Source organism: Aquarana catesbeiana, linkage group LG10, assembly GCF_042186555.1.
Source record: "Aquarana catesbeiana isolate 2022-GZ linkage group LG10, ASM4218655v1, whole genome shotgun sequence".
Taxonomy (NCBI): Eukaryota; Metazoa; Chordata; class Amphibia; order Anura; family Ranidae; genus Aquarana; species Aquarana catesbeiana.
This window is the reverse complement of record NC_133333.1, coordinates 256,434,299-256,449,857: the sequence shown is the minus strand read 5'-3', so window position 1 is coordinate 256,449,857 and position 15,559 is coordinate 256,434,299. Positions and strand designations below refer to the sequence as shown.

At 54.6% G+C, this 15,559-nt stretch overlaps 1 protein-coding gene across 9 annotated transcripts in view; it reads left to right on the top strand.

Moving 5' to 3' along the window:
- The window catches only part of KCNAB2 (potassium voltage-gated channel subfamily A regulatory beta subunit 2), a 319,692-nt gene that overhangs the window by 246,907 nt on the left and 57,226 nt on the right, over positions 1-15,559 (top strand). For all 9 annotated transcript variants that reach the window (XM_073603686.1, XM_073603683.1, XM_073603687.1 and 6 more), the window contains one exon: positions 10,520-10,599. In XM_073603686.1, coding sequence (XP_073459787.1) covers positions 10,520-10,599 — 80 coding nt within the window. The remainder of the gene's footprint in view (positions 1-10,519; positions 10,600-15,559) is intronic.

Genomic DNA, 15,559 nt, shown 5'->3' with positions numbered 1-15,559 from the left:
TCCTATCGGAAAGTCAGTGTGATGCTTTAAGGTCCTGATTGTTTCCCGGAGCCCGGTGTGTGTATTGGTTGCCTTGTGCAGCGCTCGCTGTTTTCTGCAGCGCGGGTTGTATATTTTTTTTGTGTTCTGTCACGTCGACATATTTCACATTTCACTGATTTTCCGTGTTTTTCACCGGTTCAGCTGTTCTAAATGAAACGTTTACTGAAGCCGCGCTTCGCAACTCGCTGACTCCAATATCACATCCGGACTGGTTTAAAAAAACGATGCGGAGTGTCGCGGTGATGTGTGAAGTGCAGTAACCCACGGCAACCCTAATCCAAAGTATGAAATGATTGGTTAATGCACACTGCTGTCTGCCCTAAAGTGTATTTCCATCTTGGCAGTTTGAGAACCCCTCCCCCTCCCCCATATTCAATGTTATGTCTTCCCATCCACTCCGTATACCTAAGAATAACGTCCTCACCATCCTAATTTCTTTGGAGAAGGATCGTATACAGGACTCTATGGGCAGATCTTCAACCCGTTCATCAATGTGAATGTTTATTGAGCTAAACTCTGGTTAAAAAAAAAGTATAAATTCAAGTATGAATAAGTTCCTTATATTGCCTATATGATATTCACTGTTGAAACACTGATCCTCCTCCTGGGCCAATCGGGAAGCGGGTCTGATACCCGTCACCCAATTCGCTGAAAGGACAGGCGATCCTATTGGACGCCTAGGAGACACATGGTGGAAGCGAGGAGGAAAAGAGCCACCTGGATGCCTGGTCCCCGCCGATGCCTGGATGCCAGATCTCCTCAGATGCCCGATCCCCACCGCTCCTTGGATGCCCGATCTCCTTGGATTCCTGATCTCCACGGATTCCTTATCTCCTCAGATGCCTGACGCCTGGATTGGGTAAGTACAGGGGGAAGACTAGAGCCCTGGTAATCCAGAAGAACATTTGTGAGGTCAGGTATTGATCTTGGAAGAGAAGACCTGGCTCACAATAGACATTTACAATTCATCAAAGGTGTTCAGTAGGGTTGAGGTCAGGGCTCTGTGAAGGACTCTCCAGTTCCTCCACACCAAAGTGGTCAAACTACATCTTTATAGAGCTGGCTTTGTACACAGGGGTACAGTCATGGTGGAACAGAAAAGGGTCCTCCTTTATAATCTATGGAAATTTGTGTCCATTTGGTATTGAATGTTGGATGAGAAGGCCTGGCTCACTATCGGTGTTCCAATTTATCCCAAAGATTTTCAGTAGGGTTGAGGTCAGGGCTCTGTGAAGGACTCTCCAGTTCCTCCACACCAAAGTGGTCAAACTACATCTTTATAGAGCTGGCTTTGTACACAGGGGTACAGTCATGGTGGAACAGAAAAGAGTCCTCCTTTATAATCTATGGAAATTTGTGTCCATTTGGTATTGAATGTTGGATGAGAAGGCCTGGCTCACTATCGGTGTTCCAATTTATCCCAAAGATTTTCAGTAGGGTTGAGGTCAGGGCTCTGTGCTGGACAGTTAAGTTCCTGTACATCTAAAGCCAAAAAACATAGCCATTATTATGGAGTACCCCAGCCCTGCCATGGTCACTAATATGGAGTTGCCTCCTATAACATCCTCCACTCTTCTGGGAAGGCTTTACAGAAAATTTTGGAGGGTTTCTATGGGAATTTGTGTCCATTTAGCCAGAACAGCATTTGTGAGGCCAGGTATTGGTATTGGATGTGAAGACCTGACTCGCAATCCATTTCATCCCAAAGGTGAATAAGGGGTTAGAGACATGATGGCAGTAGCTGCAACTGTCAATTCCCGTCTAGACCCCCCAAAGAAAGAGGAGGGGTGGGACTATTCCGGTACTAGGTAAGAAAGTACAGTGATAGACATAAGAATGAGTTAAAACACTATATAAATTCAATTTTTAATAATAAAAAATACAATTACAGACAAAGTAACTACATACAATCATAAAAACAAAAAGGGATATACCACACTGACTAGTCAAGTGGATCCCTCAAGATGTTGAGTGAGGAGTGTATGTAAAGCTTTGAATCTCGACCGGTTTCGCGGTTAACACCGCTTCTTCAGGAGAGACACATCTATAACATAGTATAAAGTAGCTTTAGCATATACAACTATATACATTGAACCATTGCAGCAAACCATTTACAAGGGTAACCAAAAACCACAATACATATAGGGTAGAAATGAGGACAAGCTCACCCGCTCAGGTGGATTCCGTGGATATGCAGGACCCAATATAAAATCTCAAAGGTGATCATTACTGTTGAGGTCAGGGCTCTGGGAGTTCCTCCACACCAAACTATGGGGGTTATTTACGAAAAGCAAATCCACTTTGCACTACAAGTGCAAAGTGCGCTTGAAATTGCACTGAAAGTGCACTTGGAAGTGCAGTCACTGTAGATCCGAGGGGGACATGCAAGGGATATAAAAAAAACAGCATTTTAGCTTGCACGTGATTGGATGATGAAATCAGCAGAGCTTCCCCTCATTTCAGATCTACCCCTCAGATTTACAGTGACTGCACTTCCAGTGCAATTTTAAGTGCACTTTGCACTTTTAGTGCAAAGTGGATTTGCCTTTTGTAAAATAACCCCCAATGTCTTTATGGAGCTGGCTTTGTACACAGTCTTGCTGGAACTCAAAAGGGACCTTTCCAAGGCTGTTGCCGCAAGTCTGGAACCCTGAGAGAGGCTAGAACCTCGGTCATCCATAAGAACATTTGTGAGGTCAGGTACTGATGTTGGATAAATAGGCCTGGCTCACCAATTGGCATTCCAATTCATGCCAAAAGTGTTTAGTAAGGTTGAGGTCTGCGCTCTTGAGTTCTTTCACTCTGCTGGGAAGGTAATCTATGAATCTAAAGAGGTTTTATAGATCTATAACACAGACTCCATACTCATACTATTAGACCTCTCTGCTGCCTTCCACACAGTTGACCACCTGCTCCTCCTCAGCAAACTCCACTCCCTTGGCCTCCGTGATTCTGCTTTATCCTGGTTCTCCTCCTACCTATCTCAGCGCACTTTCAGTGTCACTTACAACTCCATCTCTTCTGCTCCTCTTCCTCTCTCTGTTGGGGTACCCCAAGGCTCCGTCCTTGGGCCCCTCCTATTCTCTCTCTATACCTCTTCCCTGGGCCAGTTGATAACCTTCCATGGCTTCCAATACCACCTCTATGCTGACGACACCCAGATCTATCTCTCCCCTCCACAACTCACCCCATCGATCTCCTCACGGATCTCAAACTTACTGAGTGACATCTCGGTATGGATGTCACACCATTTCCTCAAACTCAATCTTTCTAAAACTAAGCTTGTTATATTTCCATCTTCCTGGTCCCCCCCCATGACTTTACCATTAAGATCAACAGCACAACCATTGGTCCCTCCACACATGCCAGGGTGACTCTGACCTCTCCTTCAGCCCCCACATGCAATCACTGGCTAAATCCTGCCGCCTTAACCTCCGCAACATCTCCAGAATTCGACCCTTTCTGACTAATGACACCACAAAGCAACTTATTCACTCCTTCATTATTTCCCACCTTGACTACTGCAACTCTCTCCTTAATGGCCGACCCTTACACAGGCTCCTCCCCCTTCAGTCTATTATGAATGCTGCTGCTAGACTAATACACCTCACTAATCGATCCGTGACTGCTGCTCCTCACTGCCAATCCCTTCACTGGCTTCCCCTCCCCCACCGTATAAAATTCAAAATGCTAACCACAACATACAAGGCCATCCACAACATCACCCCCAGCTACATCACCAACCTCATCTGCAGATATCGCCCAAATTGTCCCCTCCGCCCCTCCCAGGACCTCCTGCTCACTGGATCCCTTGTTACCTCCTCTCCATGCTCGTCTTCAGGACTTCTCCAGAGCCTCTCCCATCCTCTGGAACTCTCTGCCCCGGTATGTCCGGTCAGCCCCTACCCTGTCCACCTTTAGGAGATCCCTGAAAACTCATTTATTCAGGGAAACCTATCCCACACCCACCTAACAACTGTCCCCGAGCCACCCCCCCATCAAATCATTCCCCGCATCTATTACCTTTTGTACCACCACCCCCTCCCTTTAGAATGTAAGCTCTACGAGCCGGGCTCTCCTGTCCCTTCTGTATTGTATTGTAATTGTGTTGTCTCCTATACATTTTAAAGCGCTGCATAAACTGTTAGCGCTATATAAATGGTGTATAATATAATAATCTATGAAAGTCCTATCCTTTTCAATGATTTATACATATATCTATATCATATGTAATGTACATCCTTTATTATGATTCATGTTTGTTAACAATATCTTTTCCTTGTCAAAAGAAGTTTATTGAGTATACAATGTTATAAAGATACATAAAGATACATAAAGTAAGTTTACAAGGATCTATAAAGTAAGCTCATTGTTTTACAGTAGGGTTTATATAGGTAAATATCATGAAATTTCAAATATTAAACATCGGGTTCACGTAAACCTAAATTAAAGATATATATCATTTCCTTAGTTACTTTTGTAGGTATTTAAATGATTTATACCTACTATACATATTGTTTACAAGTAGAGTGTATATAGGTCAAATAAATTCTGATAATGAGCTTTAATCGTAAGGTGGAGAAAAGGAAAGAGAAAGAAGAAAAAGGGTTGAAAACAATATATTTTCAATAAAAAGTTTGTAATATAAAAAAATAAAAATAAAAGCCTTATATTAGGTATAGTGGTCAGTCCACGTACTTGTCATTGGCACCTGGCAAGTTTCTTGCCACCTCTGGAGCCCCTATGAAAGTCTCCCAAAGAACACAATGACGGATTATTTGTGACCAGTGTGATCAATGTGATCGGTAACGTTTTTATCCCTGCAATGAGGGTTGCTCTGCTTAGACTGCCGGCCCAACAACATGCAGATAGAGTGAAAACAATGGAGCGATGGGCCCCGTTCACATCGGGGTGTATCGGAAACATGACCGCGTTTTTCTGCAAACGTGTGAAAAGCGAACTGAAACTCGCAACACATTATTTCTTGATGTTATTATACCTCACCGGCCACTTTATTAGGTCCCCCTTGCTAGTAGTGGGTTGGACCCCCTTTTGCCTTCATTCTTGGTGGCACAGATACAACAAGGTGTTGGAAATGTTCCTCAGAGATTTTCCTCCATAGTGACATGATAGCATCACATCCCAAAGATCCTCTATTGGATGAGATGTGGTGAGTGTGGAGGCCATTGGAGTACAGGGACCTCATTGTCCAGTGGTGAGATGATTGGAGCTTTGTGACATGGTACATTATCCTGCTGGAAGGAGCCTTCAGAAGATGGGGACACTGTAGTCATAAAGGGATGGACATGGTCAGCAACAATACTCAGGTACCCCATCCCCCACACCATTACACCCCCACCACCAGCCTGAACCAGTAATAACCCATCCCCCCCACCATTACACCCCCACCACCAGCCCGAACCGGTGATATCCCATCCCCCACACCATTACACCCCCACCACCAGCCTGAACCGGTGATACCCCATCCCCCCACACCATTACACCTCAACCACCAGACTGAACCGGTGATATGCCATCCCCCACACCATTACACCCCCACCACCAGCCTGAACCGGTGATACCCCATCCCCCACACCATTACACCCCCACCACCAGCCTGAACCGGTGATACCCCATCCCCCACACCATTACACCCCCACCACCAGCCTGAACCGGTGATATCCCATCCCCCACACCATTACACCCCCACCACCAGCCTGAACCGGTGATATCCCATCCCCCACACCATTACACCCCCACCACCAGCCTGAACCGGTGATATCCCATCCCCCACACCATTACACCCCCCACCACCAGCCTGAACCGGTGATATCCCATCCCCCACACCATTACACCCCCACCACCAGCCTGAACCGGTGATATCCCATCCCCCACACCATTATACCCCCACCACCAGCCTGAACCAGTGATATCCCATCCCCCACACCATTACACCCCCACCACCAGCCTGAGCCAGTGATATCCCATCCCCTCATCCATTACACCCCCACCACCAGCCTGAACCAGTGATACCCCATCCCCCACACCATTACACCCCCACCACCAGCCTGAACCGGTGATACCCCATCCCCCACACCATTACACCCCCACCACCAGCCTGAACCGGTGATATCCCATCCCCCACACCATTACACCCCCACCACCAGCCTGAACCGGTGATACCCCATCCCCCACACCATTACACCCCCACCACCAGCCTGAACCGGTGATACCCCATCCCCCACACCATTACACCCCCACCACCAGCCTGAACCGGTGATATCCCATCCCCCACACCATTACACCCCCACCACCAGCCTGAACCGGTGATATCCCATCCCCCACACCATTACACCCCACCACCACAGCCTGAACTGGTGATATCCCATCCCCCACACCATTACACCCCCACCACCAGCCTGAACTGGTGATATCCCATCCCCCACACCATTACACCTCCACCACCAGCCTGAACCGGTGATACCCCATCCCCCACACCATTACACCCCCACCACCAGCCTGAACCGGTGATATCCCATCCCCCACACCATTACACCCCCACCACCAGCCTGAACCGGTGATATCCCATCCCCCACACCATTACACCCCACCACCAACCTGAACCGGTGATATCCCATCCCCCTCATCCATTACACCACCACCAGCCTGAGCCAGGGATACCCCATCCCCCACACCATTACACCTCCACCACCAGCCTGAACCAGTGATACCCCATCCCCCACACCATTACACCCCCACCACCAGCCTGAACCGGTGATATCCCATCCCCCACACCATTACACCCCCACCACCAGCCTGAACCGGTGATATCCCATCCCCCACACCATTACACCCCCACCACCAGCCTGAACCGGTGATATCCCATCCCCCACACCATTACACCCCCACCACCAGCCTGAACCGGTGATATCCCATCCCCCACACCATTACACCCCACCACCAGCCTGAACTGGTGATATCCCATCCCCCACACCATTACACCCCCACCACCAGCCTGAACCGGTGATATCCCATCCCCCACACCATTACACCCCCACCACCAACCTGAACCGGTGATATCCCATCCCCCACACCATTACACCCCCACCACCCGCCTGAACCGGTGATATCCCATCCCCCACACCATTACACCCCCACCACCAGCCTGAACCGGTGATATCCCATCCCCCACACCATTACACCCCCACCACCAGCCTGAACCGGTGATACCCCATCCCCCACACCATTACACCCCACCACCAACCTGAACCGGTGATATCCCATCCCCCTCATCCATTACACCCCCACCACCAGCCTGAGCCAGTGATACCCCATCCCCCACACCATTACACCTCCACCACCAGCCTGAACCAGTGATACCCCATCCCCCACACCATTACACCCCACCACCAGCCTGAGCCAGTGATACCCCATCCCCCACACCATTACACCCCACCACCAGCCTGAGCCAGTGATACCCCATCCCCCACACCATTACACCCCACCACCAGCCTGAGCCAGTGATACCCCATCCCCCACACCATTACACCCCACCACCAGCCTGAACCGGTGATATCCTATCCCCCACACCATTACACCCCCCACCACCAGCCTGAACCGGTGATATCCCATCCCCCACACCATATTCCCCCACCACCAGCCTGAACCGGTGATATCCCATCCCCCACACCATTACACCCCCACCACCAGCCTGAACCGGTGATACCCCATCCCCCACACCATTACACCTCCACCACCAGCCTGAACCGGTGATGCCCCATCCCCCACACCATTACACCCCCACCACCAGCCTGAACCGGTGATATCCCATCCCCCACACCATATTCCCCCACCACCAGCCTGAACCGGTGATATCCCATCCCCCACACCATTACACCCCCACCACCAGCCTGAACCGGTGATATCCCATCCCCCACACCATATTCCCCCACCACCAGCCTGAACCGGTGATATCCCATCCCCTCATCCATTACACCCCCACCACCAGCCTGAACCAGTGATACCCCATCCCCCACACCATTACACCCCCACCACCAGCCTGAACCGGTGATACCCCATCCCCCACACCATTACACCCCCACCACCAGCCTGAACCGGTGATATCCCATCCCCCACACCATTACACCCCCACCACCAGCCTGAACCGGTGATACCCCATCCCCCACACCATTACACCCCCACCACCAGCCTGAACCGGTGATACCCCATCCCCCACACCATTACACCCCCACCACCAGCCTGAACCGGTGATATCCCATCCCCCACACCATTACACCCCCACCACCAGCCTGAACCGGTGATATCCCATCCCCCACACCATTACACCCCACCACCACAGCCTGAACTGGTGATATCCCATCCCCCACACCATTACACCCCCACCACCAGCCTGAACTGGTGATATCCCATCCCCCACACCATTACACCTCCACCACCAGCCTGAACCGGTGATACCCCATCCCCCACACCATTACACCCCCACCACCAGCCTGAACCGGTGATATCCCATCCCCCACACCATTACACCCCCACCACCAGCCTGAACCGGTGATATCCCATCCCCCACACCATTACACCCCACCACCAACCTGAACCGGTGATATCCCATCCCCCTCATCCATTACACCACCACCAGCCTGAGCCAGGGATACCCCATCCCCCACACCATTACACCTCCACCACCAGCCTGAACCAGTGATACCCCATCCCCCACACCATTACACCCCCACCACCAGCCTGAACCGGTGATATCCCATCCCCCACACCATTACACCCCCACCACCAGCCTGAACCGGTGATATCCCATCCCCCACACCATTACACCCCCACCACCAGCCTGAACCGGTGATATCCCATCCCCCACACCATTACACCCCCACCACCAGCCTGAACCGGTGATATCCCATCCCCCACACCATTACACCCCACCACCAGCCTGAACTGGTGATATCCCATCCCCCACACCATTACACCCCCACCACCAGCCTGAACCGGTGATATCCCATCCCCCACACCATTACACCCCCACCACCAACCTGAACCGGTGATATCCCATCCCCCACACCATTACACCCCCACCACCCGCCTGAACCGGTGATATCCCATCCCCCACACCATTACACCCCCACCACCAGCATGAACCGGTGATATCCCATCCCCCACACCATTACACCCCCACCACCAGCCTGAACCGGTGATACCCCATCCCCCACACCATTACACCCCACCACCAACCTGAACCGGTGATATCCCATCCCCCTCATCCATTACACCCCCACCACCAGCCTGAGCCAGTGATACCCCATCCCCCACACCATTACACCTCCACCACCAGCCTGAACCAGTGATACCCCATCCCCCACACCATTACACCCCACCACCAGCCTGAGCCAGTGATACCCCATCCCCCACACCATTACACCCCACCACCAGCCTGAACCGGTGATATCCTATCCCCCACACCATTACACCCCCCACCACCAGCCTGAACCAGTGATATCCCATCCCCCACACCATTACATCCCACCTCCAGCCTGAACCAGTGATACCCCATCCCCCACACCATTACACCCCCACCACCAGCCTGAACCGGTGATATCCCATACCCCACACCATTACACCTCCACCACCAGCCTGAACCGGTGATATCCCATCCCCCACACCATTACACCCCCACCACCAGCCTGAACCGGTGATATCCCATCCCCCACACCATTACACCACCAGCCTGAACCGGTGATATAAGGCAGGATGGATCCAGGCACCAAATTCTGACCCCACCATCTGAATATCGCAGCTGAAATCCAGACTCATCAGACCAGGCAACGTTCTTCCAATCTTCTATTGTCCAGTTTTGGTGATCCTGTGCCAATTGTAGCCTCAGTTTCCTGTTCTTAGCTGACAGGAGTGGCACCCGGTGTGGTCTTCTGCTACTGTAGCCCATCTGCTTCAAGGTTGGATGTGTTGTTTGTTCAGAGATGGTATTCTGCATACCTTGGGTGTAACGAGGGGTTATTTGAGTTACTGTTGCCTTTCTATCATCTGGAACCAGTCTGCCCATTCTCCTCTGACCTCAACAAGGCATTTTCCTCCACACAACTGCCGCTCACTGGATATTTTCTCTTTTGCCCACCATTCTCTGTAATCCCCGAGAGATGGTTGTGTATGAAAATCCCAGAAATACTCAGACCAGCCCGTCTGCCACCAACTACCATGCCACGTTCAGAGTCACTTCAGTCCCCTTTTCTTCCCCATTCTGATGCTCGGTTTGAACTTCAGCAAGTCGTCTTCACCACGTCTAGATGCCTCAATGCATTGAGTTGCTGCCATGTGATTGGCTGATTAGCAATTTGTGTTACCAAGAAATGGAACAGGTGTACCTAATAAAGTGTCCGGTGAGTGTATATGTTATACGGTATCTCATACACTCTGACCTGTGCTGATGTTGGTTTTGCAGATGGCGGAGCAGTTGATGACGCTGGCGTACGATAATGGAATTAACCTTTTTGACACAGCTGAAGTCTACGCTGCAGGGAAGTAAGTAAAGAATTGACCTCTGTTATCTGCCATAAATGTATATTGATTTCCTCCAATCACTGGGCTTCATATCAGGAATATCTGCACACTGTCCAATCAGATTCCTTGATTTTCCTCGGCTTGGATGGAACGGAGAGGCTGTTTTATGAAAATTGAGGATCAGAGTTGTCACTAATAGTAATCTGGCTAATCCAGTAACCGTCACCGTTAAAACGACCTGCAAAATCTGGTTGCTTTGAGCAACAAACCTAAATTTTCCAATTCATTCAGAACATTTGTATTAATCGTCCCTGGAGCTGACCAAAGTTAGAGTTTGGCTCGCTTCAATCGTTCCTTCTTTCCTTTCTCACCAGCATGCTAATTCAATACTATGCAAAAAAAAAAGGCTTTCAGTACAAACCTTATGATTTCATCACTAGGTCTCTGTGCTTCTCTATGCAACGCAGGCAGATCATGGCTCTCATCTCTGTCTCTCCAGCGGTGATCCCTGCCCTCTGCCTCTCCAGCGGTGATCCCTGCCCTCTGCCTCTCCAGCGGTGATCCCTGCCCTCTGCCTCTCCAGCGGTGATCTCTGCCCTCTGCCTCTCCAGCGGTGATCCCTGCCCTCTGCCTCTCCAGCGGTGATCTCTGCCCTCTGCCTCTCCAGCGGTGATCTCTGCCCTCCGCCCTACAGACACCGATCCTCTGCTCTACTTATTCCCTGTACACCTCCCTACCGATTCCCGTACAATCCCCTGCTGACGTGCCATCCTCTGCCCTACTGAAACTCTTTCCTCTGCCCTGCTGACCTCCCGTCCTTTTCCCTGCTTACATCCCGTCCTTTTCCTTGCTGACCTCCCGTCCTCTGCCCTGCTGACGTCCCATCCTCTGCCCTGCTGACGTCCCGTCCTCTGCCCTGCTGACGTCCCGTCCTCTGCCCTACTGACGTCCCGTCCTCTGCCCTGCTGACCTCCCGTCCTCTGCCCCGCTGACCTCCTGTCCTCTGCCCTGCTGACCTCCCGTCCTCTGCCCTGCTGACCTCCCGTCCTCTGCCCTGCTGACCTCCCGTCCTCTGCCCTGCTGACCTCCCGTCCTCTGCCCTGCTGACCTCCCGTCCTCTGCCCTGCTGATGTCCCATCCTCTGCCCTGCTGACGTCCCGTCCTCTGCCCTGCTGATGTCCCATCCTCTGCCCTGCTGACCTCCTGTCCTCTGCCCTGCTGATGTCCCATCCTCTGCCCTGCTGACGTCCCGTCCTCTACCCTGCTGATGTCCCATCCTCTGCCCTGCTGACCTCCCGTCCTCTGCCCTCCCGTCCTTTTCCCTGCTGACCTCCCGTCCTCTGCCCTGCTGACCTCCTGTCCTCTGCCCTGCTGACCTCCCGTCCTCTGCCCTGCTGACCTCCCGTCCTCTGCCCTGCTGACCTCCCGTCCTCTGCCCTGCTGACCTCCCATCCTCTGCCCTGCTGACCTCCCATCCTCTGCCCTGCTGACCTCCCATCCTCTGCCCTGCTGACCTCCCGTCCTCTGCCCTGCTGACCTCCTGTCCTCTGCCCTGCTGATGTCCCATCCTCTGCCCTGCTGACCTCCCGTCCTCTGCCCTGCTGACGTCCCGTCCTCTGCCCTGCTGATGTCCCATCCTCTGCCCTGCTGACCTCCCGTCCTCTGCCCTCCCGTCCTTTTCCCTGCTGACCTCCCGTCCTCTGCCCTGCTGACCTCCTGTCCTCTGCCCTGCTGACCTCCCGTCCTCTGCCCTGCTGACCTCCCGTCCTCTGCCCTGCTGACCTCCCGTCCTCTGCCCTGCTGACCTCCCGTCCTCTGCCCTGCTGACCTCCCGTCCTCTGCCCTGCTGACCTCCCGTCCTCTGCCCTGCTGACCTCCCGTCCTCTGCCCTGCTGACCTCCCGTCCTCTGCCCTGCTGACCTCCCATCCTCTGCCCTGCTGACCTCCCGTCCTCTGCCCTGCTGACCTCCCATCCTCTGCCCTGCTGATTTCCCGTCCTCTGCCCTGCTGACGTCCCGTCCTCTTCTCCAGTGGTGATCCCTGTCCTCCGCCCTACAGACACCGATCCTCTGCTCTACTTATTCCCTGTACACTTCCCTACCGATTCCCGTACAATCCCCTGCTGACGTGCCATCCTCTGCCCTACTGAAACTCTGTCCTCTGCCCTGCTGATGTCCCGTCCTTTTCCCTGCTGACGTCCTGTCCTCTGCCTGCTTACATCCCGTCCTTTGACCTGCTGATGTCCCGTCCTTTTCCTTGCTGACCTCCCGCCCTCTGCCCTGCCGACCTCCCGTCCTCTGCCCTGCTGACCTCCCGTCCTCTGCCCTGCTGACGTCCCATCCTCTGCCCTGCTGACCTCCCGTCCTCTGCCCTGCTGATGTCCCGTCCTCTGCCCTGCTGACCTCCCGTCCTCTGCCCTTCTGACCTCCCGTCCTCTGCCCTGCTGACCTCCCGTCCTCTGCCCTGCTGATGTCCCGTCCTCTGCCCTGCTGATGTCCCGTCCTCTGCCCTGCTGATGTCCCGTCCTCTGCCCTGCTGACCTCCCATCCTCTGCCCTGCTGATGTCCCGTCCTCTGCCCTGCTGACGTCCCGTCCTCTGCCCTGCTGACCTCTCGTCCTCTGCCCTGCTGACCTCCTGTCCTCTGCCCTGCTGACCTCCTGTCCTCTGCCCTGCTGACGTCCCATCCTCTACCCTGCTGACCTCCCGTCCTTTTCCCTGCTGACCTCCCGTCCTTTTCCCTGCTGACCTCCCGTCCTTTTCCCTGCTGACCTCCCGTCCTTTTCCCTGCTGACCTCCCGTCCTTTGCCCCACTAATGTCCCATCCTCTGCCCCGCTGACATCCCGTCCTTTTCCCTGCTGACGTCCCGTCCTCTGCCCTGCTGACGTCCCGTCCTCTGTCCTGCTGACGTCCCATCCTCTGCCCTGCTGACGTCCCGTCCTCTGCCCTGCTGACGTCCCGTCCTCTGCCCTGCTGACTTCCCGCCCTCTGCCCTGCTGACATCCCGTCCCGTCCTCTGCCCTGCTGACGTCCCGCCCTCTGCCCTGCTGACATCCCGTCCTTTTCCCTGCTGACGTCCCGTCCTCTGCCCTGCTGACCTCCCGTCCTCTGCCCTGCTGACCTCCCATCCTCTGCCCTGCTGACCTCCCATCCTCTGCCCTGCTGACCTCCCATCCTCTGCCCTGCTGACCTCCCGTCCTCTGCCCTGCTGACCTCCTGTCCTCTGCCCTGCTGATGTCCCATCCTCTGCCCTGCTGACCTCCTGTCCTCTGCCCTGCTGACGTCCTGTCCTCTGCCCTGCTGATGTCCCATCCTCTGCCCTGCTGACCTCCCGTCCTCTGCCCTCCCGTCCTTTTCCCTGCTGACCTCCCGTCCTCTGCCCTGCTGACCTCCTGTCCTCTGCCCTGCTGACCTCCCGTCCTCTGCCCTGCTGACCTCCCGTCCTCTGCCCTGCTGACCTCCCGTCCTCTGCCCTGCTGACCTCCCGTCCTCTGCCCTGCTGACCTCCCGTCCTCTGCCCTGCTGACCTTCCGTCCTCTGCCCTGCTGACCTTCCATCCTCTGCCCTGCTGACCTCCCGTCCTCTGCCCTGCTGACGTCCCGTCCTCTGCCCTGCTGACCTCCCATCCTCTGCCCTGCTGATTTCCCGTCCTCTGCCCTGCTGACGTCCCGTCCTCTTCTCCAGCGGTGATCCCTGTCCTCCGCCCTACAGACACCGATCCTCTGCTCTACTTATTCCCTGTACACTTCCCTACCGATTCCCGTACAATCCCCTGCTGACGTGCCATCCTCTGCCCTACTGAAACTCTGTCCTCTGCCCTGCTGATGTCCCGTCCTTTTCCCTGCTGACGTCCTGTCCTCTGCCTGCTTACATCCCGTCCTTTGACCTGCTGATGTCCCGTCCTTTTCCTTGCTGACCTCCCGCCCTCTGCCCTGCTGACCTCCCGTCCTCTGCCCTGCTGACCTCCCGTCCTCTGCCCTGCTGACCTCCCGTCCTCTGCCCTGCTGACGTCCCATCCTCTGCCCTGCTGACCTCCCGTCCTCTGCCCTGCTGACCTCCCGTCCTCTGCCCTGCTGACCTCCCGTCCTCTGCCCTTCTGACCTCCCGTCCTCTGCCCTGCTGACCTCCCGTCCTCTGCCCTGCTGACCTCCCGTCCTCTGCCCTGCTGATGTCCCGTCCTCTGCCCTGCTGACGTCCCGTCCTCTGCCCTGCTGACGTCCCGTCCTCTGCCCTGCTGACGTCCCGTCCTCTGCCCTGCTGACCTCCCGTCCTCTTCCCTGCTGACGTCCCGTCCTCTTCCCTGCTGACGTCCCGTCCTCTGCCCTGCTGACCTCCCATCCTCTGCCCTGCTGATGTCCCGTCCTCTGCCCTGCTGACGTCCCGTCCTCTGCCCTGCTGACCTCCCGTCCTCTGCCCTGCTGACCTCCCGTCCTCTGCCCTGCTGACCTCCCGTCCTCTGCCCTGCTGACCTCCTGTCCTCTGCCCTGCTGACGTCCCGTCCTCTACCCTGCTGACCTCCCGTCCTTTTCCCTGCTGACCTCCCGTCCTTTTCCCTGCTGACCTCCCGTCCTTTTCCCTGCTGACCTCCCGTCCTTTTCCCTGCTGACCTCCCGTCCTTTGCCCCGCTAATGTCCCATCCTCTGCCCCGCTGACATCCCGTCCTTTTCCCTGCTGACGTCCCGTCCTCTGCCCTGCTGACGTCCCGTCCTCTGTCCTGCTGACGTCCCATCCTCTGCCCTGCTGACGTCCCGTCCTCTGCCCTGCTGACGTCCCGTCCTCTGCCCTGCTGACGTCCCGTCCTCTGCCCTGCTGACGTCCCGTCCTCTGCCCTGCTGACGTCCCGCCCTCTGCCCTGCTGATATCCCGTCCCGTCCTCTGCCCTGCTGACGTCCCGCCCTCTGCCCTGCTGACATCCCGTCCTTTTCCCTGCTGACGTCCCGTCCTCTGCCCTGCTGACGTCCCATCCTCTGCCCTGCTGATGT